General features: G+C 37.4%; 2 protein-coding genes across 5 annotated transcripts; one reads left to right on the top strand and one right to left on the bottom strand.

The window, feature by feature from the left end:
* Positions 1–5,061: 5,061 nt before the first annotated feature.
* LOC119069584 lies at positions 5,062–8,959 on the bottom strand. 4 transcript variants are annotated; one of them, XM_037173672.1, is made up of 4 exons: positions 8,614–8,959; positions 7,659–7,924; positions 7,484–7,577; positions 5,062–6,351 (listed from the first exon to the last, which is right to left on the bottom strand). In XM_037173672.1, the coding sequence occupies exons 2-4, from the start codon at positions 7,830–7,832 to the stop codon at positions 5,912–5,914; spliced, it is 708 nt and encodes a 235-aa protein (XP_037029567.1). In that variant the 5' UTR covers positions 7,833–7,924; positions 8,614–8,959; the 3' UTR covers positions 5,062–5,911. The 4 variants fall into 4 exon arrangements, with proteins under 4 accessions (XP_037029567.1, XP_037029568.1, XP_037029570.1 ...); XM_037173673.1 differs by having other exon boundaries at positions 7,659–7,846; XM_037173675.1 differs by having other exon boundaries at positions 7,659–7,838.
* A 14,944-nt stretch (positions 8,960–23,903) lies between these two features.
* LOC119069580 (thymus-specific serine protease-like) lies at positions 23,904–26,683 on the top strand. Its single transcript, XM_037173665.1, has 7 exons — positions 23,904–24,191; positions 24,310–24,491; positions 24,556–24,749; positions 24,811–25,081; positions 25,884–26,222; positions 26,295–26,464; positions 26,525–26,683. The coding sequence occupies exons 1-7, from the start codon at positions 23,979–23,981 to the stop codon at positions 26,638–26,640; spliced, it is 1,485 nt and encodes a 494-aa protein (XP_037029560.1). The 5' UTR covers positions 23,904–23,978; the 3' UTR covers positions 26,641–26,683.
* The last annotated feature ends 499 nt before the right edge of the window (positions 26,684–27,182 follow it).

Below are 27,182 nucleotides of genomic sequence, written 5' to 3'. Positions count from 1 at the left end.
CGTTTTATCGTTTTAACGACCTTTTTCTGTCGGAAATTCCGACTCCGAATCGAAATCATTTCCATTCAACATTAGTCGGCTCTCATGATCTGCAGTGGATTAAATGGACCGGCAATTATTAATAAACGAAATTTGCTTAAACCGACTACGCATACACGTAATCATTGTAAGAAACGCTTCAAATGAATCAAAGCACTTGCTTATGAAGATAACAATTCAGTTCATCCTAAAGACGTCCCCAAGGTGGAGTACTTCCCCCTCTCTTATGGTGCCTAGTAATTAACGAACTTATTAAGAAGCTTAACGACAACAACTTCCAAACGGAAGGTTTCTCTGATGACCTAGCCACACTTCTCAAAGGTAAATTCTTGAGTACCTTATGCGACCTTCTACAAACAGTTCTAGACATAGTCACGAATTGGTGTACGGAAAACGGCCTTAACGTCAACCCTAACAAAACTAATATGATACTGTTCACAAGGCGTAGAAATATAGAAGGACTCAAAATTCCACTGATAAATGGTATACCGATTAAACTGGTCAAAGAAGTGAAATATCTGGGTATTATCTTAGACAGTGGCATGTACTGGTTAGCGAACCTGAACTCGCGCCTAGAAAAAGCACTGATATCACTATGGCAATGCCGCAAAGCGTATGGAGCATCTTGGGGCCTTACACCTAAAGTAATGCATTGGATCTACACAACCGTCATCAGACCCATCGTAACATACGCTTCATTTCTGTGGAATCACAGATGTAACCTCAAACATATTCAAAAGAAATTAAATAAATTTCAAAGAACTGCATGCTTAGCCATAACTGGGGCCTGGAGATCAACTCCAACAGCCGCACTGGAGGCAATGCTAAATTTACCTCCGCTGCATATCCATATTGCTAACGAAGCTATTGCAACGCTAAATAGAATTGGTAAAGCACCAATCAGGTCGACAGACCATACGAAAGTCTGGTTTAGTACGATATACAGGGAACCTGCATTAAGTATGCCATCAGATAACATAGTTAGAACGTTTAGATTTAACAAAAAGTTTAGTACGCAATTCCCTAACAGGGAAGAATGGATTGATGGAACGTTACCACCAAAACAAGGTTATGTATTTTACTCGGACGGCTCCCTTATATGCGAGTCAGCTGGCGCTGGATTATACTGTAAAGAACTGAATATTGAGCTAAGTTTACCACTAGGTTACTATTCGTCTATATACTTGGCTGAAATCAGAGCAATTATAGAAGCCTGTAAGGTAATTATAGAGGAAAGCATCAATAATGAAAATATTTCAATATGCTCCGACAGCCAGGGCGCTATCAAAGCAGTATCATCATTCGCATTTACCTCAGCTCTTGCTCTGGAATGCTATGACATACTGAACCAAGTGAGCAGACATAACATTGTGAACCTCATTTGGATACCGGGACACTCCAACATAGAGGGGAACGAGAGAGCGGATCAACTAGCAAAAATTGGAGCTCTTAGCACCCTGACGGGCCCGGAACCAGCAATGGGTGTCCCCAGGTCTTATGTAAAACAAAGAATAAACAAATTGAAAAAGCGTACGTTCACAGAATACTGGAAAAATGTACCTGGTTGTCGTCAAGCTAAAAATTGCATCCAAATTAGTATGAAAAACAGTAAGTATCTCATGAACATAAGCAGAACGAGACTCAAAAAATACACCGGAGTGATGACGGGACATTACGAATTTAACAAGCATCTCACAACTATTGGCAAACGCAGCGACCCTAGCAGTGATTTATGTGGGGAACACATAGATACGGCGGAACATTACCTCTGTAAGTGTCCTGCTTTCATAACCCAAAGAAGAAAGCATCTGGGCGGTTACACCATTGGGTATAACCAAATTAGAACATTGCAATCACATGACATCCTGAGCTACATTGCTAGCACAGGTAGATTCATCCAAACAGCAAATGTCTAATCTACAAGCTAGTAACAACTAGCCTTAATAAAAAAAAAGACGTACGAATGAGTAAACCGTTAGAGTTGCACGAATCTGTGGGTTTGTTTCTTTGCCGTTCGAAATGAATATGTTTGTTCTCGTTCTTGGATGATAGCGGCAATGTTGCACGAGACAAGACGTAAAATTGGACACTTAAATATGGTAAGGTTAATTCTACTTACGAGGTGTCGTCTTTGGGTTTCACACGTAAAATCGTAACCGTGCATTCTCAAAGGGCCGTGACATTTTCAATTTTAAACGTTTTTCCGACTCTTTGGTAACTTACTTTTTCTCGATGATCGATGCCAATTTTCCCAATTAAAGCAAATGTTCGGTTTGGTCGTAGGTTTCGCAACGGATTTATTTTCTTATAATTTCGTATCGCTCAAAGGTTAAATGCAGACGGGAGAATACCATATGAAACGCTCCAATACGATTATGTCTTTCAGGATGTATTTGTGTCTTCAGTTGTGCCTTTAGCTGTTTTAGCGCCAAGGGCAATTTTTAAATATGCGTCACAAATATTCATTCTGAGCGTCAAATGTCCAAAAAACGTTTTCTTTGTGGATCACGACGCCAATTTATTGAACTCCACGGTCAGTCTCTTGCCCTTAGGAAATGGCCCTCAAAATCTGTATCCTGAAGTCCACATATAATTAGAGCTTCACTCAATATAAGGGTGATATGACAATCCTTAGTAACGCTTACTGACACCTAAAGAACTTTATCTTTCGGTGTAGTCCTGACCTTTTCAAGAATTTGAATTCTTCCACTGATTTTAATACATTGCCTTGTACGTGTTTATACCGCCTTACAAGGGAATGTATTTGCATCAGTAAATTAGTGCATCACTTTTATGATTCTCCTTGAGTATATTTTTGATGTGGGAACTGTAAAGATATAAGACTAGGAACAGGTCCAGGCCCAAGACGACCTGAAAATATCTGAGTCTGAACTGAACTGACCCGAAATTACCTGAAATCTGAAAAGAAAAGAAATTGAGATAAGTTGTGCTAGTTTTCAGAAAACATCTCAGCTATACCCGAAATCTGATCTGATTTATCTGATTTTTTAGACGTCGTCAGGTTTTAGGTAAATTCAGGTCAGGTAAAAATATTTTCAATTCAGGCTCAGTTTTAATCACATTCAGGTAATCCGAATTTCACGTAGTCCGAGCTTCAGGTAATCCGAGTCTTATGTTGTCCTAACTGCATGTAGTTCTAGCTTCATGTAATTCGAGTTTCAGGTAGTCCGAGCTTCAATTAATCCAAGTTTCAGGTAGTCCGAGCTTTAGGTAGTCCGTGTTGGAGCGTCCAAATATCTCCAGGAAATAAGAGACAATTACAAAATAATGATCTTTATTGAGCTGCTGATTCTCAACGAATGAAAAGTTCTAACACAACAAAATAGAACTTGGTTACTCGACAGGCTCACACCTCCTTATTTCTTTAGTTTTCCTTATTTTTATAAAAACCTCCTTATTCCTCCTTATTTTATTAAAAAATCCTTATTTTCCTTATTTTTCGCAAATTTCATCGACGGAAATCAAAATTAAGAGAAAAAAAATTCGCTGCGCGGCAAAAATAACAATTTTAATTATTTAACACAAAGAACTCTAATAGTACATTCGCTATGGAACAAGGTGTGGGAACAGGTCGACAAAATGTTATTGCTGGAATCGATGGCAAATAGGTACTAAATATGCGTATCACTGTAAAGCTGAGGTCCTCCACATTCATTTCCGGAAGTCATATTTTCGGCCGTTTGTCATCAAATTTCATTAAGTTAATATTTGCCCCAGGAGTACTCGACATCAGCTTTCAACCAGACATGGAAGATCAAAAATATCTGAGACTGGCTTTGGGGCCTAGGCACCAAGGCCTAACTAGGCATATATAAAAAAGTCCCGGAATAAATAGCGCCGATTTCGGTCAGTCGAAATTCAAAAGAATCCCTCAGTACAAATTCGTCAGAGTATTGTATTCTGCATAAAACTCTCCATACAAGTCAATTCGCTAAAAATAGAGGGTGGTCAGTACCAAAATCGAATTTTTCTCATTTTTTGATAGATTTGAGCATTTATACTTCAGATGTGACATCATGTCAACGGCTAATCGTTAGATAATTAATGACCGGTTTAACATATATTTTTGTGGTTCCATGCCGCCTCGAGAGTCTCGAGTAGAACTATTTGATTTAACATGTAAATCACCCTTAACATTGTCTCAGACATGCGTCCTTATTACAAACAATTCAAGGTTTTAGCCTTATTTACGCTTACTTCTTTCAAATTTATACTTTTATACTTTCACCAATTTATAATTTTCTCGAAATTCGAACGGGATAACAAACAACAACTTTTGCAGTTAACGAGATCAAAATCTAATCCAGCAAGTTTTTAAACTTGAGGGTGGGGCCAAGTAAGAATTCACGCCGTAAGTACGTTATAAATTTCAAAAATTTTGTCGCATCGAAAACTGATTGAAAACTTCCACCCTACAAAAACGATAGGTACGTCAAAATAACCAGTGATGCGTTTTATTTTGAATTGGTAAAGCTAAACCTTAAACGCGCCCAAAATATTCAAATTTTCATCGTGATAAAAGTGAATTTTACGATACAACTTCACAAAAGCGATACGTCAAAATAAACAATAATGCGTTTTATTTTAAAGTTGAGGCGGATTTTTATCGAAAAATTTCTTCTCATTTTTCCTTAACAATTTCCTTATTTCTCCTTATTTTTGTGCTAAAACCTCCTTAATTCCTTAATAAGGAGTCCAAATTTAGAGTGAGAGGTCTGGTTACTCGATTATATACAAATTTATTAGATTGCTGAGTTACTTCCAACAGCTTCCGAGCTTCAGGTAATCCGAGTTTCAGGTAGTCCGAGCTTCAGGTTATCCTAGCTTCAGGTAATCAGAGTATCAGGTAGTCCTAGCTTCAGGTAATCCTAGATTCAGGTAATCCTAGATTCAGGTAATCTAAGCTTCAGGTAATACGATCTTCAGATTTCTGGTCGACGTGACCTTTTCCGATACTTCCGCTAAATAACGGGATAAATAAAACACGTTTGCATTGTATTCGTATGTACCAATTTGTGTAATTTGATAGTTTTTAATCTCAATTTAACTTCAATAATATTTTTATATAGATCAACATATAATCCCTCTTACGTAAATATTCATAAATATATTTTTTAAACGAAAACAAGACTAGAGACTGACAATTAATTTCAATTTTTCTATACCATAGTTGAAAGGTGCACACTGCATTATATAGTATACAGTTCTATAATGCACACGCACAGATCCGTAAAATTTTGTTCCATAGATTCCTTCTCTTCTCCTCCATCTCTGACTGCATGTTTCTCTGCATTCCCTTTTTATAAATCTGCAAAATTTTGGTTGTCTAAAATGTTTTTTTTTCTTCTTCTTCTTTCGTTAAGGCATCGTTATTCCAAGTATTAAATTAAAAACATAAAACCTAATCGCATTACGCTGTGTGATGGATTACGTAATTGAATCTTTACAAAAACGAAAAGAAATCAATATGTGGAGCAGGTCAGTTACAAGCTATTATCATAATAACTGCCATATTCTCGGTGACTTGAATGAAGTCATAGAAATAGCTGCCAGCTATTAGCAGTAATCCCTCTTAACGTTTCCATTGATAGAATTCAAAAATTTAATCGAAAATTTCGCTATTTGTGTGTGTGTTGTGTGTGTGTTTTGAATAAGTATGTATAGCAGTGTTGGTACATTACTCTCTATATCGAAGCAACTGACCTCAATATTCTAAAAAGTTTTTAATTCGTTTTTGCTATGTTCCCATTATAATTTGGACTTAGAAATTCCATTTTTTTGTTTCTGTTTCTAAATTATCTTTATCGATACCCTTTTTCTACACTCTACCGACTCTACCCTACAATCCACTTCAAACACTGTTCCTATCTTCATCCAATAAAATGGTCGTATCGTTCCAATTTTTCTGTCCACTCGATTCATAGTCCGGTTCTGAATCGGTTTCAGTGTCGTCGTCGTCGTCATCGTCATCATCATCGTCTTGATTCGGCAGAAAGTCAATGGTAGTCGATGCGGCCGGTGTACTGTAGCCGGCATCCATTGATTCCGCGGAAGTGGACACTGTGGTTGGAAGTTGGTAAGTTGCCTTCGTTAGCCGTGGATTCAGTGCATTGATCAGGACATGCTTAGCCGATTTCGGTTTGGTTTTCATTTCTTTAATTTCAATCATGGGATCGTCGAGTTTTTGTGTTTGGTACAATTTTAGGAAATTTTTGAAGAAATTTTCGGCCGTCACTTCGGTGGAATTGGCCAAACGAACGGCCATACTTTCGGGAATCACAATTTTGTTGTCTGGAAATAGAGAAAACATTCGATTAGTGTCTCGCAAAAACGTAAGTTGAGTGCTCAGAGTGCTCTGTCCACAACTGCTGGAAATAGCCTCCCACATTCCAAAAGATGAAACGCTGGAAGCTGGAATATTCAGCCAAAAAAAATGTATGACTCAAAGCAATTGAGTGTTTCTTTTGTGCTTGAGTCTGCGCTTCGAGCATTTTCGACAATTTCTAATCACTTTCACCGCAATGGCGCTATCTCTGATGATTTTAAATTTTTATCACATCGATCTTGAATTTTATTCGAACATGCCTTAGGTGCCTCCTCTTGAACCCTTGTGAATGTTGCGATTTTGCTATAACCTGTTCGCCTATTTGACACATTCCTGTTCTCTAAAAGTCAAGATTCGGAATTATTATAGCGAATCCACGGAGTGAGCAGATCATCTATATATTACGTCAATTAACAACTTCACTAACACACTCCTAAATCACGACATTTATGCTCACGATTTGAAAAGTATACCTTTTCAGATACACATTGACGCTTAGGCAAAAAGGCTAAAGTTTCATTTGGAAGTTAGTCAAAGGTATAGGTATAGCGGCAGTTCAGGCGCTAACAGTTACGTTTACGAGAGTCGACTTAAACATCAACTAGAATTTTAAAGAGTCCTGACTGTTTGGAGGATTACCTATGACTGACTATTTAAGAGGAATGGACCCTTTGTAAATTTGTAGCCTACATTAAGGCGGAAAAATATTCGTTTTTGATGATTTCTTTGAACCAATTTTTTTTTTTCGAAAATGTAAAGCCATTAAAGCACGCAAAAATGTGTTACGTTTTAAGGAAAAATTGGTTTGTGGGTGATAGCTTGACCCACTTGGAGAAACCTGTGCAGATTACATAAATTTACACAATCTGCAAAGGTTTCTCCAAGTAGGATAAGTTATCACCCACAAACCAAATTTTACTTTATAGGTAACACATTTTTGGGTGCTTCTATGGTTTTACATTTTCGAAAAAAGATTTTGGTTCAGAGAAATCATCAAGAAACGAATAATATTTTCCCGCCTAAATGTAGTCTACAAATTTGCAAAGTGATTTGCAAAGGGTGAGAGCTCTTAATATATTAATAAAAAGCAGAACTAACCGCAATTACTGGATGATCTTGATGGCACTGTTTTGGTTGTTGGGTCCCATATAAATACATAGTAGAACGACAGAGTTATAGCTGCCATAGAAACCTTAATTCGTTGTGAAAATAAATCCAATTAATTCACACAATTCAAGCGATGGAATTGAAATTAATTTTGTTTTTTCATTACAAATAAAATATAGGCAGCGACTGTTATGACTTTGAGAGCTTTCTGATTATGATTTCTTTCATACAATGCCGATGTGCTTGCCACTTGCTGTATTCTTGCCAACTGTATCGTCTCTTCGATGCTGGCCATTCGAGTCGGTTTCGGTTTATGAATTTTCAATTCGATTTTTTCCATTTTTCTCTATTATACTAACAATTGACATGAAAACCGATTTAGGAAAAGGATCACAAAATTCTTGTTTATTCGCGAAATGTAATATTGTTTGGCTTTAAGTATATAAAAAAAGAAAAACAATAATCGGGGAAAAATCAACAATTCAACCAATTTTGAAATTATGGAATTTTCGAACCAAATTAATCTCGAACAAAGCCAATGTGACGCTATACCACAATATATACTCGGTTACGATATCGATTTTTCTAGGTAAACAACCCAAAAAGAGGCCAAACTAACATTGTGTTTGTTTCGATGAGAAAAACTGAATCGGAATCGAAAATCTTTGCAGTTTTCAATGCTTTTTCGTTCGTCGAAACAACTACAGCATTTTTCTCTGTTTATTTTAACTAGTCCGTCCAATATTATAGTAAATTAAACATACTGATCAATTGAACTTCAAGAGAGATGTGTTGTGATTGGTAGTGTAAACAAATTCGAAAGAATAAACGAATTAAGCGAACCGATTTCCGAAACTTTCCCGTCTTTTATTTTCAGTTTTAGTGGCGAGAAGGAGGCTCAAATGTTTTCCAAATTATCGTGAACTTCGTTTTGTCAAGTTATTTCTTCTTGGATTGGCATTATATTGGGCAAAGCGATGAAATTTAATTGATTATTCTACACGATAAAATGTGATTACAATATTGTTGTTTGTAATTGGAAACCGAAAATCTTTATTAAAGCCAAACTACCATTTCGGATTCAAAGAAAAATAATTCGATTTTCCGCACACGTTTTTTACCCAAACAATTTACACGAGAGTACGAAAAACCGAAACGAAAGAAATTGGTTGTTGGTGTAGGTTTTTCTTTCACTTCATGTGAACATGGGAATTATTTCGACTAAAACACATCTAAATCCACTTCACATTTCAAAAATAAATTGAGAAAATAAACACATTTTCCAGCAATAAATAACAGCGAAGAAAATTAAAAAACAACACGGCTCTGAACTAAGTAGAAATTGCACAAAATATCACAAAACAGATTGACTTAAATTTTCCTGTTGTTTATTTTTATTGTATTTTTTAAACGTGAACAAATAAAAAAATTTCGTATTGCATGAAATGAATGATTTGAAGAGACTGGGCGAATTCGGCGCACAGTGAATGAAAGAGTTCATGATGGGGAAAATTCGGAGAGGTTTTTTTAAGTGTTTTTCTTCGTTTTCTTCATGTTTTTTTTCTCAATTGGAGCATGTGTTGGTATTGTGTCTTTTGTTTGATATCAGAGTTGAATGTGGTATTAATTGTACCGGAAAGTGTGAAAATACACAAAAATATGTATGCTTTTTGGCGGGATTGTTCATAAATGACGGGCAGACTGGTTGGGAAATTTATTTGTGTCCATGGTAATATTTGGACTTTCACAAACAATTTAACTTTAAGTTGAACGATTGAAAAAATTTGTTTTATCACTCAACAAAATTTAGAAACATATTCGTTTATCAAAACAGCAATAGTTGTATGTTAAGCATATGTAGCAATAATTCTTTTTCAATATGTCAACAGTGATAAAACATTACATTTTCACAATACGGGCGAGAAAATAGTTATTTTTTCCCCTTCACTGAAACTTCAGACCCTAGCCTTTGCTAACTAGGGAAAAAATTTGGAAATTACGTTTTCTCGGGTGAATGCATATCTATTTCTCCACTTGGTGATAGGGACTTGAGGTGTTTTACTTAGTTGTCGGAAAACGCATTCTCACATTTTAACAGAAAGCATTTTTGGTGATTTATACTTTTCCATATAACGGTGTCCTACGAAATGGTACGCCGCTTATAGCGAATCATGCCCGCACGTCAGTAAGCGGGCGTGACGCAAGTCCACTAACAAAAATATTTTTTTACAATTTTTTTTTGGGGACGGCGGAGCATATTTACAGCAACTTTTTTGACTTCTCCCCCTTAACTCCAACGACCCCAAGCTAGGATATCTGGAATCTAGGAATCCATACGAGTTCAACGAGCTGTTACACGTTACTGCAGCTTCAAAATTGGCCGAGATATTGAACTTCGAAATATTGATGTTTGTATGAAAATAAGCAAAATTTCGTTTTTTCAGATAACTGAAATCGCCTACGTTAGTTAGTTAGTTCCTATGGAAAAGGGGATCCAGCAACTCCTAAACGTTTCTATAGATTTTCCTGAAATTTTGGTTGTAGGCTAATAATGGCAAAAAAATAAGAATGGAATTTTCAAAAGTTGGAAAAAACCCATATCTTGGGAGCTGGAGCTCCCCAAAGTCTCCATACAAATTCCATATAAAAGCCAATTTGTATGTGTGTGTGTGAGCTGTATATTTTGTTGCATGATATGGATGGTAATGTGGTGAATGGTGGGTTTAGGATGTATTTCTTGTTGGGAATTGTTGGGATCATTAAGTATTAACTTCCACTAGGTCGGTTCCTAAATTTTGGGATGAGAGATGATTCCTGTGGCACTTCCTAACTTCCATCGGATTTTTCAATGGATTTGAGTTATTTTCGACATGAGTGAGATGTTCGAAGGTTGGTTCCTAAATTTTGGGATTACCAATGATTCCTCTGGCACTTCCTAACTTCCATCAGATTTTTCAGTGGATTTGGGTTATTTTCGACATTAGTGAGGTGTTCCAAAGTTGGTTCCTAAATTTTGGGATGACAGATGATTCCTCTGGCACTTCCTAACTTCCATCGGATTTTTCGATGGATTTCAGTTATTTTCGATATAAGTGAGGTGTTCCAAGGTTGGTTCCTAAATTTTGGGATGACAGATGATTCCTCTGGCACTTCCTAACTTCCGTCGGATTTTTCGATGGATTTGGATTATTTTCGACATGAGTGAGATGTTCCAAGGTTGGTTCCTAAATTTAGGGATGACAGATGATTCCTCTGGCACTTCCTAACTTCCATCGGATTTTTCGATGGATTTGGGTTATTTTCGATATAAGTGAGGTGTTCCAAGGTTGGTTCCTAAATTTTGGGATTCAGACTGATTTCTCTAGAATTTTTTAATTTCCATAAGGTTTTTTTATGTTGTCGAAACGACATACTTACAAAAGTGGTGATATCAGTCAAAAAACCCTTAAAGGGTAAATGTGACGCAAGTCCTTTATCTTACTTACAAAATAACTGATATCGCTGAGGGTGACGCATTGTGCGTCGTACGCGAAAGTTTTATCAACAAAAAATTGAGTCAAAAAATTTGTGAAAGAAAATTTTACAACAAGAAATTTGCGTCACAAGTGGCAGATGTTGTGGAACGTATTGTTAGGAAAATGGTTGAAAAATGTACTGAAAGAATTTAAACGAAAGAAAACCGAATCATCTGCCACTTGTGACGCAAATTTCTTGTGGTAAAATTTTCTTTAACAAATTTTTTTTTGTTGATAAAACTTTTGCGTACGACGCACAATGCGTCACCCTCAGCGATATCAGTTATTTTGCAAGTAAGATAAAGGATTTGCGTCACATCGTATTTGGGTTACATCATTCGAGTGTGTATGTACATTGTTGCAGCCACCATACACACTGCAACTACCCAAATTATGAAGCTTGAATGAACTTTGGGACGTTATCAATGCCATTCGATAGATAAATACCACGTGGAATTGTCTGACACGGGAATCGAACTATCATTGTGGTGGTAGGATAGTACGTAACCAGAAACCATCTCTTTGGTTTCTCTGATTTCTCCGATTTAGAACTTTTGCCAAAAGTGAGAGAAATCAGATACGAAAACAGTAGAAGCAGTAGAAGTGTGGTTTTTAAAATTTAGAATGTTTAACTAGGCACCTACGCAGTTGTTGTGCTTACTCTGAATAAGCCCTTGTTGAATTTAGGAGTTCATATTCCAATGTTGTTCATATGGACTGGACATATCGGTCTAGTCATATTGTTGTACATAGTCGTAATCATATGGGTCAATAAACACGGCAGAGTAAAATAAACCATGCACGAGCGGTTCATTTTCGAAACGTCAAATAAGGGACCAAATACACTGTATGAAAATGAACTCGAATGAACACTGAATTGACAAATTTCATTCGCAAAAAATATAGGGCTACTAGATTATTCAGGTCCCTAGTCAAATCAGCGCTGCTGCCTGGTTAACTTTACTCTGTCGTGGTCAATAAACCTTCTTCTTGTTTGTGATCTCACCAGAGTCGGTCGTCTTTTATTTGTCCGCTGTGTAGAAACTCATATTCTCAACAGGTTATGGAGCCCAGGAACGCGAAATTTTTTTTTTCTGGTTTTCTGTTTGTTCGTTTTGATTTATGATAGACGCTAGTCGGTTGCACCGACAAACAATATAGAAAGTTTCGCATTTATAAGAATCCACATTCTATTATACACACAATGTATGATAGCATGGATAGATAATTGATTAAAAATATTATCTACCCTTTACCTGAGTTACTCTACCTGAGTTATTAATCCCAGAGGTAGAGATCACATTTTAATTGAAAGAATTAAAGAATACAAACAACTCTACCATGTAACATCGAACAGAAATTGAAGGTTATGACATTATGTTATTCCTTCCCTCCCTTGACTATTTTGTCACGGTAATAGAAATTATTTCTATCGACACAGTAACGCTACATCTGACGAATGTCCTTGTTCTTCATTTTGACCGTTGACTTAGCCACATGCAGTGTTTGTCTGAACTCACTTGCATTGAGTTGTTGAATATGCTTTGAGGCACTTAAAACATTGATGGGCACTGAGAGGCGATCAAGTGATTAATTTTCCATAATACAAAATTATTAATTTTCATTATTCTTATATCAGTAACGCGGTCTCTTTCAATCAGGGACTATTTTTGGGAAAATTTTTTCCCATATTTTCTTGAATTTTCCCATATTTTCCTTAATTTTGATAATTTTGATAAAAACATTTTTTTTAGAAAATTTCGAGAAAATGTGGGCGAATTTAGGAAAATGTTGGAAAAACTTTTTCCAAAAATAGTCACTGCTTTCAATCTCAGTTTAAGCAGATGTGTGTCTACTTACCGCAAGATATATTTGTTCTACGAGAGTTTAATAACTTTTCAATAAAATGTCTGGTTTCCAGTCATTCGTAAACCGTAAATGCAAAATTGCAAATCTTGCGAATGAATCATGAGTCTCTTTTCTAATAATAAATTCTTTTGTGGCTAGTATCCTACTCGAAGTTTTCCGTTCCGTTTCCTTTCATTACCCGAACTCTCGAGAGAGAACACACAAGAGAATGCGTTTGAATTAAAACATTTTGTTGGAGAAATATCATTAAAATGGACATAAATTTTCATGTGAATAAAATGTTTGTTCCGGTCTTGTTATTTCGGCTGAAATTCAAAACCGCAAATTATCTTGACCCAGAAAACCGTATATATCTACCCGTAAAAAAATGTGATATTTGCGTAAACAGCTCACCCCCTCACGTACATTGAATAAGAGAAAAAATGATGTGTTAAAATACGATATTGTAAACAAATTAGGAAAGCTTCGTTTTTCGTTTGATATATATTTTTGTGTAATCAGGAAATTTGATATTGGGGATTTTTCTGTTCGATAACGAGCGGACCGAGTAAAATATTAAAGGTTTCCCTTACTTGGATTTGTGTGAACATTTTTCTTTGATTTTTCTCATGTCAAAAGAGTTTGACGAAAAGAGAAAAGCTTTCCCAGTTTAATATACAAATTTCCAAATTTATGCAGGTTATGACCCGAAATATCTCAAGGAAGATTATCTAGTTGTAGATAATTAATTCTGTCGGGAAGCCTTTACCCTGCAAAGGATTGTATGCGGAAACGTATACTTGAAAAACAGGTGGTTTCCACTCAGACCGCAAGACACTCATCAACTTTCGTTGCCTTTATTGAGAAAAACGTTGGATAAAACTCGCTCTTGAAGCTTTTTTTAAGCACAAGATGTGTTTTGTCAGCCTTGGTCTCCAGTGATAGTTGATGCATATAGTGCTTAAGAGGCATCGATGCTTTGCTGAGAAGCATACATTTGGGCGTTCTTTAAATACTGTATTTTCGTTTACTTTTGATGATGTCTTTCGATATACGACCGCAATAGCGACCACGAGTGTGTTCACTTTAAATAAGTTTTGTTTGAAGTCGTTTGACCAGCTCTGAGACAACTGTTCATGAACTGAACTGAACGAACTTTATTATTCTACAAAATACAAATAAGTCTATAATAATAACATTTCGACTATAGCAAGAGTTTAGCCTAAGAACGGCTTTTCAACTTAATTTAGTGTTAGCGTGTTAGTTATTTACATGGCGATGGGCGAGCGAGAAGGCGAAAGGAAAACTTAACAAAAACCTTTACTGATACTTGACTTAACTTAAAACTAAGACTATAACTGAAAAACTTAATTAAAACAACAGGAGGACTAACTGAGGGAAGGACGGGGGAGGAGGGTTTCATGGCAACATGAAATGAGCGACTAGCACGTTTACAACGAGATACAATAATAACAGACTAGAGACACTAGACTTAACTAAACAAGCTGGAGACCATTGGATTTTCAGAAAAGACAACTGTTCATTCAGTTTATGAAAATTTCGTTAAACTGTTAATTTTTCTCAGAGCTGGTCAAAGGACTTCAACCAAAACTAATTTTTATTTAAAGCTAACACATTCATAGTCAAACTTATTCCTTAAAAATGTTACATTTGTAGTCGTTTTTGCGGTCGTACATTAAAAACAAGGCATCAGAACAGTCGGAGCATTTGCTGCGACTTAGCCCCGTACAACCCGTAATCCTATTTCGTCCGCAACCATAATACGTCCGTAGCCCTAATAAGCCCGGAACCCTAATACGTCTACAACCATCTAATGCGTCTGTCACCAAAATGCAAGTCAAGTTGGGCATGGTCAAATTTACTGAAAGTGTTCATTTTTAAAATTGCGCATAGCGCAATTACGAAAGCCCGTACGAAGTACCTCTCAAATAAAACCAACAATTTACGACATTATTTTAGAAACCCAAAATTTTTTGACAACTTTCCATTGGGTATTCAATTACCTCCCAAATGAAACAAAAACTAGCAAAATCGGTTGAGATTTACTCGATTTATGTGCAAAAAGCACTTAGGGCCGAGTAGCGGCCTTAGTCCAAGGGCCCAAATTTGAAACTTTTTTCGACACGTTCTTTTCGGTATTCAATTACCTTCCATAAAAAACTAAAACTAGCAAAATCGGATGAGATTTACTCGATTTATGTGCAAAAAACACTTAGGGCCGAGTAACGACCTTTGAGCCCTTCCAACAAGCCCACGTTGCATCTTACCCAAAAACAATGTTCAGCAGCTTTGTTCTACTCGTCAATACCTTTCATTTGATATATCACAAGCAACTATTGCGTGCGTATTTCCGTAGATATCGTCGAAAGACTGAAAAACACCTATAAGGCCCTAGCTCTGGAGGGGCCGACCCTACCATGCCCATTTTCGAACTTGACCTTACTTTTGTCGATACCAATCGGGGAAAAAAAGAATTTTGAAAAAAGGTTGTGATTTACTCAAGCTAGAGGGGTCACGGACGGACGGACGGACGGACGGACGGACGGACGGACGGACGGACGGACATTTTTTTTATTGCGGATTCGTCATCTATGAACATAACCAAATGCTTTGCCCTTACTGTCTGCTTCCAATTCGACGTGTTACAAACGGCATATTAATCTTATAAGCCCCCAGTACTTCGTACGGGGCTAAAAAAGGATTTTTTGATGAAAAGATATAATCAAAAATGAAATACGCGGCACACAAATGTAGCCTACAATTTTAGCTAAGCATCAATGTTTCTTAAAAAACTTTTCCATTCCGTTGATAAATTAAGAGCTTTTCTTGTTCCTGATGTCACATCCGATTTCTTTTTAGCCCCGTACGAAGTACTGGGGGCTTATAAGATTAATATGCCGTTTGTAACACGTCGTATTGGAAGCAGACAGTAAGGGCAAAGCATTTGGTTATGTTCATAGATGACGAATCCGCAATACAAAAAATGTCCGTCCGTCCGTCCGTCCGTGATCCCTCTAGCTTGAGTAAATCACAACCTTTTTTCAAAATTCTTTTTTTCCCCGATTGGTATCGACAAAAGTAAGGTCAAGTTCGAAAATGGGCATGGTAGGGTCGGCCCTTCCAGAGCTAGGGCCCTATAGGTGTTTTTCAGTCTTTCGACGATATCTACCGAAATACGCACGCAATAGTTGCTTGTGATATATCAAATGAAAGGTATTGACAAGTAGAACAAAGTTGCTGAACATTGTTTTTGGGTAAGATGCAACGTGGGCTTGTTGGGAGGGCTCAAAGGTCGTTACTCGGCCCTAAGTGTTTTTTGCACATAAATCGAGTAAATCTCATCCGATTTTGCTAGATTTTGTTTCATTTGAGAGATAATTGAATGCCGAATAGAATGATGACAAAAAAAGTTTCAAATTTGGGCCCTTGGACTAAGGCCGCTACTCGGCCCTAAGTGCTTTTTGCACATAAATCGAGTAAATCTCAACCGATTTTGCTAGTTTTTGTTTCATTTGAGAGGTAATTGAATACCCAATGGAAAGTTGGCAAAAAATTTTGGGTTTCTAAAATATTGTCGTAAATTGTTGGTTTTATTTGAGAGGTACTTCGTACGGGCTTTCGTAATTGCGCTATGCGCAATTTTAAAAATGAACACTTTCATTAAATTTGACCATGCTCAACTTGACTTGCATTTTGGTAACAGACGCATTAGAGGGTTGTAGACGTATTAGGGTTCCGGGCTTATTAGGGCTACGGACGTATTATGGTTGCGGACGAAATAGGATTACGGGTTGTACGGGGCTAAGTCGCAGCAAACGCTCCGACTGTTCTGATGCCTTGTTTCGTAAGCTTTTAACATTTAAGAAATTCTATTGAATCTAAAATTTTATGCCTAAACTTTAGGCATACGAACTGAGACTATTTTTATAAGGAACCGAACGGCTACCTTTTATCCGTTTAAATTCGTTGCGTTGTCTCTGCGTCAATTCGGTATATCCTGCGAAACCTTTGAAACCCTCGACTTTTTCAACTAAATCACACCGAACAGAAAATTTTAATATTTCAGCATCATAAGTATTAATAGAAATGTTATTGCTAATTGGATAATAATACGACCTATATAACTCGCAATAATAATAATTAGTTTACGAAATTATTGAAATGGATGGAATACATTATTCATTCATACAAAATGTATTCGTTTTGATTAAACTTCTTTGTCCCGGCGGAGCTGCAATTTAAGAGATTACACTATTGTAATGACGAAGAAACTTGAATGGGAGTTTGATTAAATATTTACCATTATGGCAAATGCTAATATTTACGCACATATTCGCCAAAACCCTTTACAATGCGAAATTAAAAAAAAAAACTTTTAGGAGATGTTTCAGAAGATTGAGCGAATTTTTCTCAAATACTAGGGACTAGCCTTTAGTAATCCCAAAAACTAAAATATATTCTGAATCGGTTCAGTACTAACAAGGTACAAGTGTTAAATTTGAGCCGTATCTATCAATAACTCGATGTGACATAGACAAGACGAGCTACAAGCGAGAAACTTTTTTTTTTTTGTTTTTTGATGTTGCAAACATTACCGGACTGGCTCGAAAAGACCCTTCACGGGCTATATGCAACTCATTTGTAAAAGGCTCAAAATTTAAAATTTTCATACAAACATCCAAAGGACACTTCGAGAGTCGCCCGAAATCATAATATGGTCAGTCCGGGACCGAATCGTAAGACTTAGTGACTTCTTTTCGGTCAAAACATTTTTTGAAGTGGTTTTTCGCTGTGTAGCCACGATGGCACATTTTTGGCCAAATGAAGAAAAGTAGACAAAAATGGGTCACAGTGAAAAACCATTCGAAAGAATTTATTGGCCAAAAATAAGTCGCCGAGTCTTACGATTCGATAAATTCCAATAAAATTACTTGTTTTAAAATGATTAGCGCTGCAGCATTGTCACTGAGTCGAGCAAAATTTAATTCAATTTGTGCATTCTTCGCATCTAACATTTATTACAAAATGGGGTTCGTCCCTTTTTCGTAAACCATATTCATAAATTGTAAAGTGTAGAAGCTTTATACCGTATGATCTGAAAGCCCAGGGGGGAACAATTTGTGAAAATTGTGGGACAAGCTTCAGTTAATATTAAATTGATTTTACATGACAAGAGATGAACAGTTAAAAGTCTATTTTCCCCTCGATTTTCCCGTGAAGTTTGTTAATCAGAGGCGAAGCCGAGTTTTGGAATAAAGTTTTCACCACCCAGGTACAATAGGACAATAGTCATTTTCTCCCCTCCACTGAAACTTCGAAAACTTTGTTGTTAAAAATGTTGTGTTTACCTCGGGAAAAAAGTTGGAAATTGTATTTTCTTGGGTGACATGTGACCCTCGCTGCGCAGCAAACATCACAGCCGAAATGTAATTTCCAACTATTCTTCTCTCGTTGAACAAATGACTATTACATGGTTTTGAAGTTTAAACCATTCTCTTGTATTACCCTAGGTGTGTAATAAGCCACATTCGAGACGAAAGTTTCGACTCTTGGTACAACGAAAGCCTGTAAAAGTCTATAATGTATCATTGGTCTATCGTCTACAATGGGTGAATTACGAGAGAAATTCATGTTATATGGGACACGATTTTGTGGATCTGGACCAGATGACATTAAGCCGAGTGTAGTCAAATCATGTGCGACAGCAATGGCTTGGCCCATTTGGTTGCTATACCAAAAGACATTCGACGATGGTAAAATACCGGCAGCATCGAAGGCTTCTCGTATTGCTGCAATTTACAAACGGAAAGGAGACAGATCAGATGTGAAAAATTACAGGGTCGTAGCCATTCAAACGATTTTATTGAAAATACACGACATCGCAGTTAAACGAAAGATCAGTGAAAGAATCCAGCCTCAACTGACCAATGCTCAACATGGGTTCAGAGATAAAAGATCAGTCGTAACCAATCTGCTCTGCTTGTCAACTTTGGCTCACGCTGCTTTTGAACGATCGTGTCAGCTCGATTCTTTTTATGGCGACTATAAGACAGCATTCGACAAAGTAGTGATTCGATCAATGGTTGTCAAATTCGCAAGATTTGGAATTGGAAGGAAAACGGCGAAGTGGTTGTGGCAATTCTTAGTTGGAAGGACAAATTACGTTCAAGTTGGCAGTGACAAATCCAGGACGTTCGAATCAACCTCAGGAGTGCCTCCTGGAAGTTCACTTGGACCAGTGATGTTCACCGTATTTATCGACGACGTGGTTGAAGCCGTAACATTCGCTTGTGTTTTGCTATTTGCCGACGATATCAAACTTGCTGCCATCATCAATGATCATATGGATATACGAAGATTACAGAATGACATCGATAACGTTAACAGTTGGAACACGGCAAACTGTCTTCAATTCAACATTGAAAAATGTCACGTCTTCAGTATTTATCGACTTGATTCAGCATTCATCAAAGCCGATTACACTTTGGGTGGTCAAATTATCGAAAGAGTCGAGGAAATCAGCGATTTGGGTGTTTTGGTCGACAGATGGTTCCACTTTGGTCACCACATCGAAACAATGGCAATGAAATGTCGACAGACGATCGGCTGCATAAAACACTTTTCGAACGGTAATTTTACGAAAGAGACGCAGCGAATATTGTATGTGGCGTACGTTAGATCAAGACTAGAATTCGCATCGACCATTTGGAATCCGGCGGCACAAATTTACAAGGACGACATCGAATCTATTCAAAAGCAATTTGTCATTTACTTGCTTGAGAGCCGAAGAAATGCGTCATCATATCGGCTAGCACCATACGTCGATCGGTGTAAACAGTTGAATCTGCAAAGTTTGGAAACGAGACGTACGATCGCGGACGCTGTTCTTGCCTTCGACATATACAAAGGGAATATTGTGGACGATATGATATCACCGAAGTTTGTACGCAACACGAGCGCATACGGCCTGAGGGATTCTACGATGCAGTTGCTTATTGAACCGCGAATGTCCAGAGCGTATCTTTCGAACCAGCCAGTAGTCCGGTTAATCAGAACTGTAAATGAATATAAATCGCTAGTGAGACGGACTAATAGCAGAACGGTTTTCAAGAGTCTTTTGTTTGATGTTTTTAACCTTTGACGCGCGTATCCGTTAACATTGTACATTGTCAAATTCATTGTATTTTTTGTATTATATTTATATTCAGCCAGTTTTTGGCGGTGCAATAAAGTTGATTGATTGATTCCAACTATTCTTCTCTCGTTGAACAAATGACTATTACATGGTTTTGAAGTTTAAACCATTCTCTTGTATTACCCTAGGTGTGTAATAAGCCACATTCGAGACGAAAGTTTCGACTCTTGGTACAACGAAAGCCTGTAAAAGTCTATAATGTATCATTGGTCTATCGTCTACAATGGGTGAATTACGAGAGAAATTCATGTTATATGGGACACGATTTTATCTAAGTTGTTTCCCCTCCTCGACCTATACAGTGAAATTAAGATCCATTTGAAGTGACTATAAAAATGAAGGCATTCGGACAGGTGATAAAATATTTGGCATAAGGAAATTTACCTTTCAATGGTGCTTATTCAATATATCCGTTGACAGTACGTCAGCCTTCCATAGAAACAAATAATATGCCGACAATAGAATGGCAGCAAATGATACAGTAAACAGGTAAGCACACACGGTTAGAACTCGAATTATCTTCGGTGTTTGATTATCCTCAACCGCTTGCACCGCTTTCAGAGCTTCCTCATTGCACACATCGTTATTGGACGAGTCGGACATTTTATTTACACACAAAATCAAAAAAAAAAAATTAAATCGAAAAAAAATTATTTCATCAAAGTGGTTACACGTTATTGACGGTGATTTTTTACGATTTTTATTTTTGTTTATTTTTGTACAGGAACATCAAGTCAAAGAAATAAATGAAAAGCATCCGACTTGCTTGACGGTTGAATGAAAACTGTCGAGTGCTTTCATATTTTCTTCATTTCTATGTTTGCCTGGCCTGTTTTATTCGTTAATTTTTTTCTCTATTTCTTCTTTTTTTTCATATTAAAATAAACTTTTCTGGTTGATCGATTATTGAATTGGAATAACAGAAAATATGTGTGAAATGTTGATAAATATGTCAGTGGTTGGTTATCGTCACATGTTTTATTATTCACTAAAAAATTGAAAGTTTATAATTCATCAAAATGCCTCTAAATATTCGCAAATGTTCATTAAATCAAAAAGAAAAGAAAAGATTTTTCTCAAAACTATTTTTATTGGAAACGGAACTAGCTGTTAGACGAGAAAAATTTCTTTGAGTTTGTTTGATTTGAACGAGAAATCTATTAACAGAACTCTCGTGTTGGATGGATCTTAAAAGACTTCGGTCACTGCAGTCTTCTTGCATTATGTCCTCTCATTACATTGCACTAAGCGGAAAGATTATCGACGTAGATGTGAAACATAGGAAGCAGGATTGCAGTTTGAATTTTTGGAACACAAATTGAGTGCAGAGTAGTCATGAGGTAAATTCTAACATAGCAACCACTAAATGTTTCATTCTAATTGCCAAACCGCACCTGCACCTCTGCATGAGTAGTAGTAGATTACGTAACTGGTTTTGTGATTTTTATTTTGATATTTTGATATTGTGGCATTTGTCGCCTCGAGTCGAAGGCGAGAATGTAATCGCAAAAGTCAAAATAACCGTCTTCAAGCCAATACGTAGTATATTTAACTTGAGAAGAGCCACAGATTTTTAACGATACTGACACTCACGTAAAATGAGTTTCCGTGGATGCTGCGAGTATTTGTCCTACATGCTAAATCGTGTATAAATGTCTAATACCTTCCATAAGTTTGATTTTTTTTTTCATTTTTCGCAACGCATGGAGAAAATGACTATTTTCTTTCCTTGATTAAACTTTGGAAGCCTTTGTTGTGAAAAACGTTGTGTTTATCTCGGGTTAAAAGTTGGAAATTGCACCAACACCTTCGAAATGCAATTTTTAAATTTTCTTCCCTTGTTGAACATTTCTGTCTTCATAAAAACTCAACAGATGCGAAGGTTGTCATATTTTCATATAAATTCAGATTCTGACATATCCCTCAATATTAGTTAAAATAACTGGTCCGAATTATCTTCCATCTTTCATCATAAAAATCTACACCAGCCGACTTTGAAGCTCAACATTTTGTCGTTCTAATTCGTTCGCTCACATATTCGTATTTACGTGTTATCGATAACGACGACAATAGCATTTTACACTAGCACTGATTCCCGGCCTTCGGCCGGGCTGTACTGATGGTATTAATTTTAATTTTATTTAATAACGGACACAACTAACTTACACCTAACGGCACCTTGCAAGTTCAAACTTATATAAAAATTTCAGAGGCCTTAGATGAAAAATCTATCAAAATCTATCGATTTAAAAAATATTCTCAATCTAAATAAGGACTTTTGATATGTATTTTGTAGCTCTTACCAAAGAGATGATTTTATATAAGTTTGAACTCGCAAGGTGACGTTAGGTGTAAGATGTCTCGATATTGCATCCCTCTGATTGAAGAGGTATGAGTGACTTTAACTGTACAATTCAATTGATACAATATCAGAAAATCGCCTGGAATATCTGTTACTCCACTGTGAAATTTCAAATACGTAAGTTAAGCTTTGTTCTACTTAGATGAAGCAAGACTTATGAGTAAACAATTTTTTGTCTTTGGAGGGGACGGCTCCTTGCTGTTTGACGGCTGTCTCGTTTTTGAAAGACATCCTCGGAGGTATGGCCCTCTGACCAATCGGAGGCCGAGGTACCACTGTGTAAAGAGGTCTGCCACACCGTATCTTGGGGCGCATTCAAAGAACTTTTTCGCTGACCTGTCGTTTTAGAAAGACACCCTAGCGAGTTTGGTCCAATGACTCATCGGGTAGCCCATGGTGCACCGAGGTGAACTGTGGTGCACCGAGGTGAAGCGTGGTGCACCGAGGTGAACCGTGGTGCACCGAGGTGAAGCGTGGTGCACCGAGGTGAAGCGTGGTGCACCGAGGTGAGATGAGGTGCACCGTCTTTGTGTTTTATATTATAGATGACTAGGGACTAGGGATAAAAAGATGAAAAGTAGAGATTTCGTGTGAATTTTGTTGATCCGAGGCGTAGCCGAGGTCAATAAACACAGTAAAACGAGACTTTTCATTTTTATCCCGAGTTATGTAATGGATTTTACATGTTGAGGGCGTCGAAAGAAGTGCTTGAAACATGAAAAGTACGATTTTCGACGCATGTAGCATGTAAAAATAATGACAAACTCTGGGCAATATGGTCATTTATATAGTAAAATGAATGTTAAAAAAATTGAAGTACAAGATTTGAAATCAACCGATTAAAAATACTTTGATCGATGGAAGTAATAGACCCGATAATAATACTGGTCATATGCTTGACGTTTGTAATAGGTTAATAGGTGCATTATCTGCAACTCCACAATTGTGTCCAGTAATTCAATTATGCCAGAAGAACAGAAATTTAAATGAGCCAGCCCCAATAACATGTATAATTTCTTATATTTCTACAATTTGGTAGATCAATTAAAAAGGAGACCCAATCTCCGCTAGACGTTATTTTTTGAGATTTTCGAACTCCTTCTTGCAACACATCAGAGAAAAATATGGGTTTACTTTGCCGTGCTTGTAACAAAGTGATATGGATATAAGAATCTTCAAACTAAAATATAAATTGATTGTGAACGATAACCGCAAACGTACATAGTACGAGTAGCAGAACCCCAACTTTTCCAAATTATTCGACAAATTTCTTGTGATGAGTAAAGATATCATCGTCTAAAGAATTCTGTAATTTTGAAATTATTTCTTCGTCTCGACGACTATGCGCATTCAATGGCTACAAGACTCTGCTTTATCAAATCACCGGCTATCATAGTTCAGATTAGATTTACTAGACTACACCAATTCAGATAGCCGTTGCTACTTCATATAAAATGTATCTGACCTGGAAAGACCCACATTAGATTTGTCGATGGGATTTACTGCACGCTTTTGAACCAACAGTTAAACACCATTCAGGGAGTAATGTTACGTCTGACCATTTTATTTGCGACTGTAATTGGGCCGGCCATTTTGATGGCTTCGGCGGAAAAAATACCGATCGGCAAATTCAAGACACTTCTCTATCGCGAACCACCGATTTCATCAGAGGCCATCAGCCCACAAGCTCCCGTACTGGAATACATTGAACAGAATGTGGACAATTTCAATCCGAATAATGACGACACATATCAAATGGTTTGTGGAAATGTTGAGCCAATCCAAATTTGTCTAAAAAGTCCTTGTAATCCGCACATTTTGACTGATTGACAATGGGCAATGGGTCGTGTACTGCATGTAATATTTTAATTCCCAGAGATACTACCGGAATGACGAGTTTTTTGTCAGAGGAGGTCCGATATTCATATACGTCGGCGGTGAATGGTCAATATCGCCTGGAAGCCTTCTCGGTGGACACATGTTCGATATGGCACGAGAATTAGGTGCTCAAATGTTTTACACGGAACACAGATACTATGGACAGAGTTTTCCGACGCCGTACGCCTAACTGTTTTTTTTGGTAAAGTGCTTCCCTTGACCAAATCCATTTTCTTTCTTGCAGAGATGCTTCCATGGAAAATTTAGAGTTCTTGAATATTGAACAGGCGTTAGCCGATTTGGCTCACTTCATTGTCTATATCCGTGAAAGACATACTGAATTTGCTGACTCTGAAGTGATTTTGATTGGAGGATCATATTCGGCTACGATGGTTGCATGGTTCAGACAGAAATACCCACATTTGGCTGTCGGAGCATGTAAAATTTGCGCCGTTAGTTGTTGTGGAGAGAAGTGCGATAATTATCTTTCATTTTCAAGGGGCTTCATCTGCACCTGTACTCGCACAAGTTGATTTTGTTGAATATAAAGAAGTGGTTGGCGCATCGATACGTAGTGTCGGTGGCGAGGAATGCTATAGGCGACTAGAAAGAGCCATTGGGCAAGCAGAACGATTGATAGCGGATAGAAATTTTGCAGAGTTTTCCAATCGTTTCCGGACTTGTGAAGAAATTACGGATTATTCGTATGATGTTTGGTCGATGTTCGGTTTGTTTTCCAATTTGCTGGCAGGAGTTGTTCAATATCACAGGTGAGGCATGTGGAGAGATTGTGACTTTGACCCAAGCCGACTTTCTTAAGGAACTTCATACATCATCTTCATATCTATCTATCTATCTTCATACAAAATATGCGGAGAGTGAATCAGCTAAGGCTCGGAACGGGTCGGGTTCGGTCAGACCGGAACCCGAACTTGATTTAACCCGAACCTGAAAAATTATTTCGGGTTCAACCCGAACTTGACCCGAACTTGAATTTTCGATTTCGGGTTTAACCCGAACCTGATCTGAACCTGAAATTGTTCAACCCGAATTTGACCTGAACCTGAATTTTCAATTTCGAGTTCGACCCGAACCTGAACTGAACCCGAAATTTTAAATTTAATCAGGTCGGGTTCGGGTAACCCGAAATTTTTGACTTTTTTTAGTGTAATAAACGCTCAAAATTTCGCTTAAATTTAAAATTTCGGGTTCAGTTCAGGTTCGGGTCGAACTCGAAATTGAAAATTCAGGTTCAGGTCAAATTCGGGTTGAACCATTTCGGGTTCAGGTCAGGTTCGGGTTAAACCCGAAATCGAAAATTCAAGTTCGAGTCAAGTTCGGGTTGAACCCAAAATAATTTTTCAGGTTCGGGTCGTGAATCCGGTTCAGGTCAACCTGAACTAAAACAGGTCAACCCGAACCCGTTCCGAGCCTGATTCAGGGCCAGACTGCCTAAAAATAAATTAAAATAAAAGGCTCCAAAAGGCATTTGCCGGGTTGCCTTCTTATATGGCTATCCGGGCCTGGAGTCAACCGACTGATGTAGCGGTAACTGTAATTGTTTTTTTACAGACCAGGAGACATTGAAGGTGTTTGTGAAGAACTTCTCGATCCAAGCAATGCCACGGAGACCGACATTGATGCCTTCGGTCGTTGGTACACTCAGGTTATATTCGGAAACAATCCCGATGACGACGATTGTATTGACGCCACTTTCGCAAGTGATGTGGAGTTTTATCAGAACACTGGCTGGGATCACTACGCAACGTTGTCAGCCGGGCGACAATGGTTTTATCAGACTTGTGCCGAATATGGATGGTATCAGACAAGCGGTTCAAGATTTCAGCCGTTCGGTTCAAGCTTTCCGGTGGAATTGTACGTCAGGTGGTGCAGTGATGTCTACAGTTCCGTGTAAGAAAATCGGTTTTTTGTGGTGATTTTATTGAGTGTCTCTTCCATTGCATTCATTCGTCCATTCATCAGATTCAATCGAACTACAATGGAAGCGGCTGTTGCGCGCAAAAATGTGAAATATGGCGGTATGAATCCACAAGTTACCAATGTTTACTTCACTCAAGGTTCGATCGATCCGTGGCGCACGATGGGCATTCAGACTGACTTAAACGATCGGTCCCCGGCTGATGTTATTCCCGGTAAATGAATGATGCTATTAAAACAAGACCGATCAGACAATATGCTTCTCACATTTTTAGGTGCTTCGCATTGCGCAGATTTGTCTTCAAATTCACCGAACGATACTCCTAGAATGCGAGAAGTGCGTGCCAGAATTTTGAGTTTAATAAGATTATGGACTGGAATCGACGATTGAAGAAAACAGAATGTTGAATAAATTTGAATTGCTTTAGTCTCTCCATTTTTGGTGTTATTGGAAAGTTTAGGCTATGTAACAAACAGAACAGAACTTAAAGCCGAGCTATTAAAACTTTTCCATCAAATAGTTTTCTTAAGAAAAACTTCCTTTTAGCGTTCATCTTATGTGAGAAAGTCTGGCTGTGTGCGTGCACACATAAACAATTTCATCTCGACATATTTAACATGAGAATAAGAGAGAACAGCAGGTAAAATTTCGTACCGGTATAAATACCAGTCCATGTATAAATTAATGAAGGAGTACGAAATTGACAAAAAACAAAATTTACGTGAAACCATCCGAATATACCATCAACTCCTTTTATACCATAAACGCATGCTCAATTGTTTGAATTTCATTCCGACCGGTACATAATTGATGAGAAACAACAATTTTTGGTATAAAGTGTGTTATACAGCAACGAAATGAATACAATAAAGCTTTCCAAGCACTCATATTGTGGTGGGTAAAAATGTTATGGACAAAAATGAATATTTTGC

Source organism: Bradysia coprophila (genome assembly GCF_014529535.1).
Source record: "Bradysia coprophila strain Holo2 chromosome X unlocalized genomic scaffold, BU_Bcop_v1 contig_38, whole genome shotgun sequence".
Lineage (NCBI taxonomy): Eukaryota > Metazoa > Arthropoda > Insecta > Diptera > Sciaridae > Bradysia > Bradysia coprophila.
This window is presented reverse-complemented; position numbering and strand designations above follow the sequence as displayed.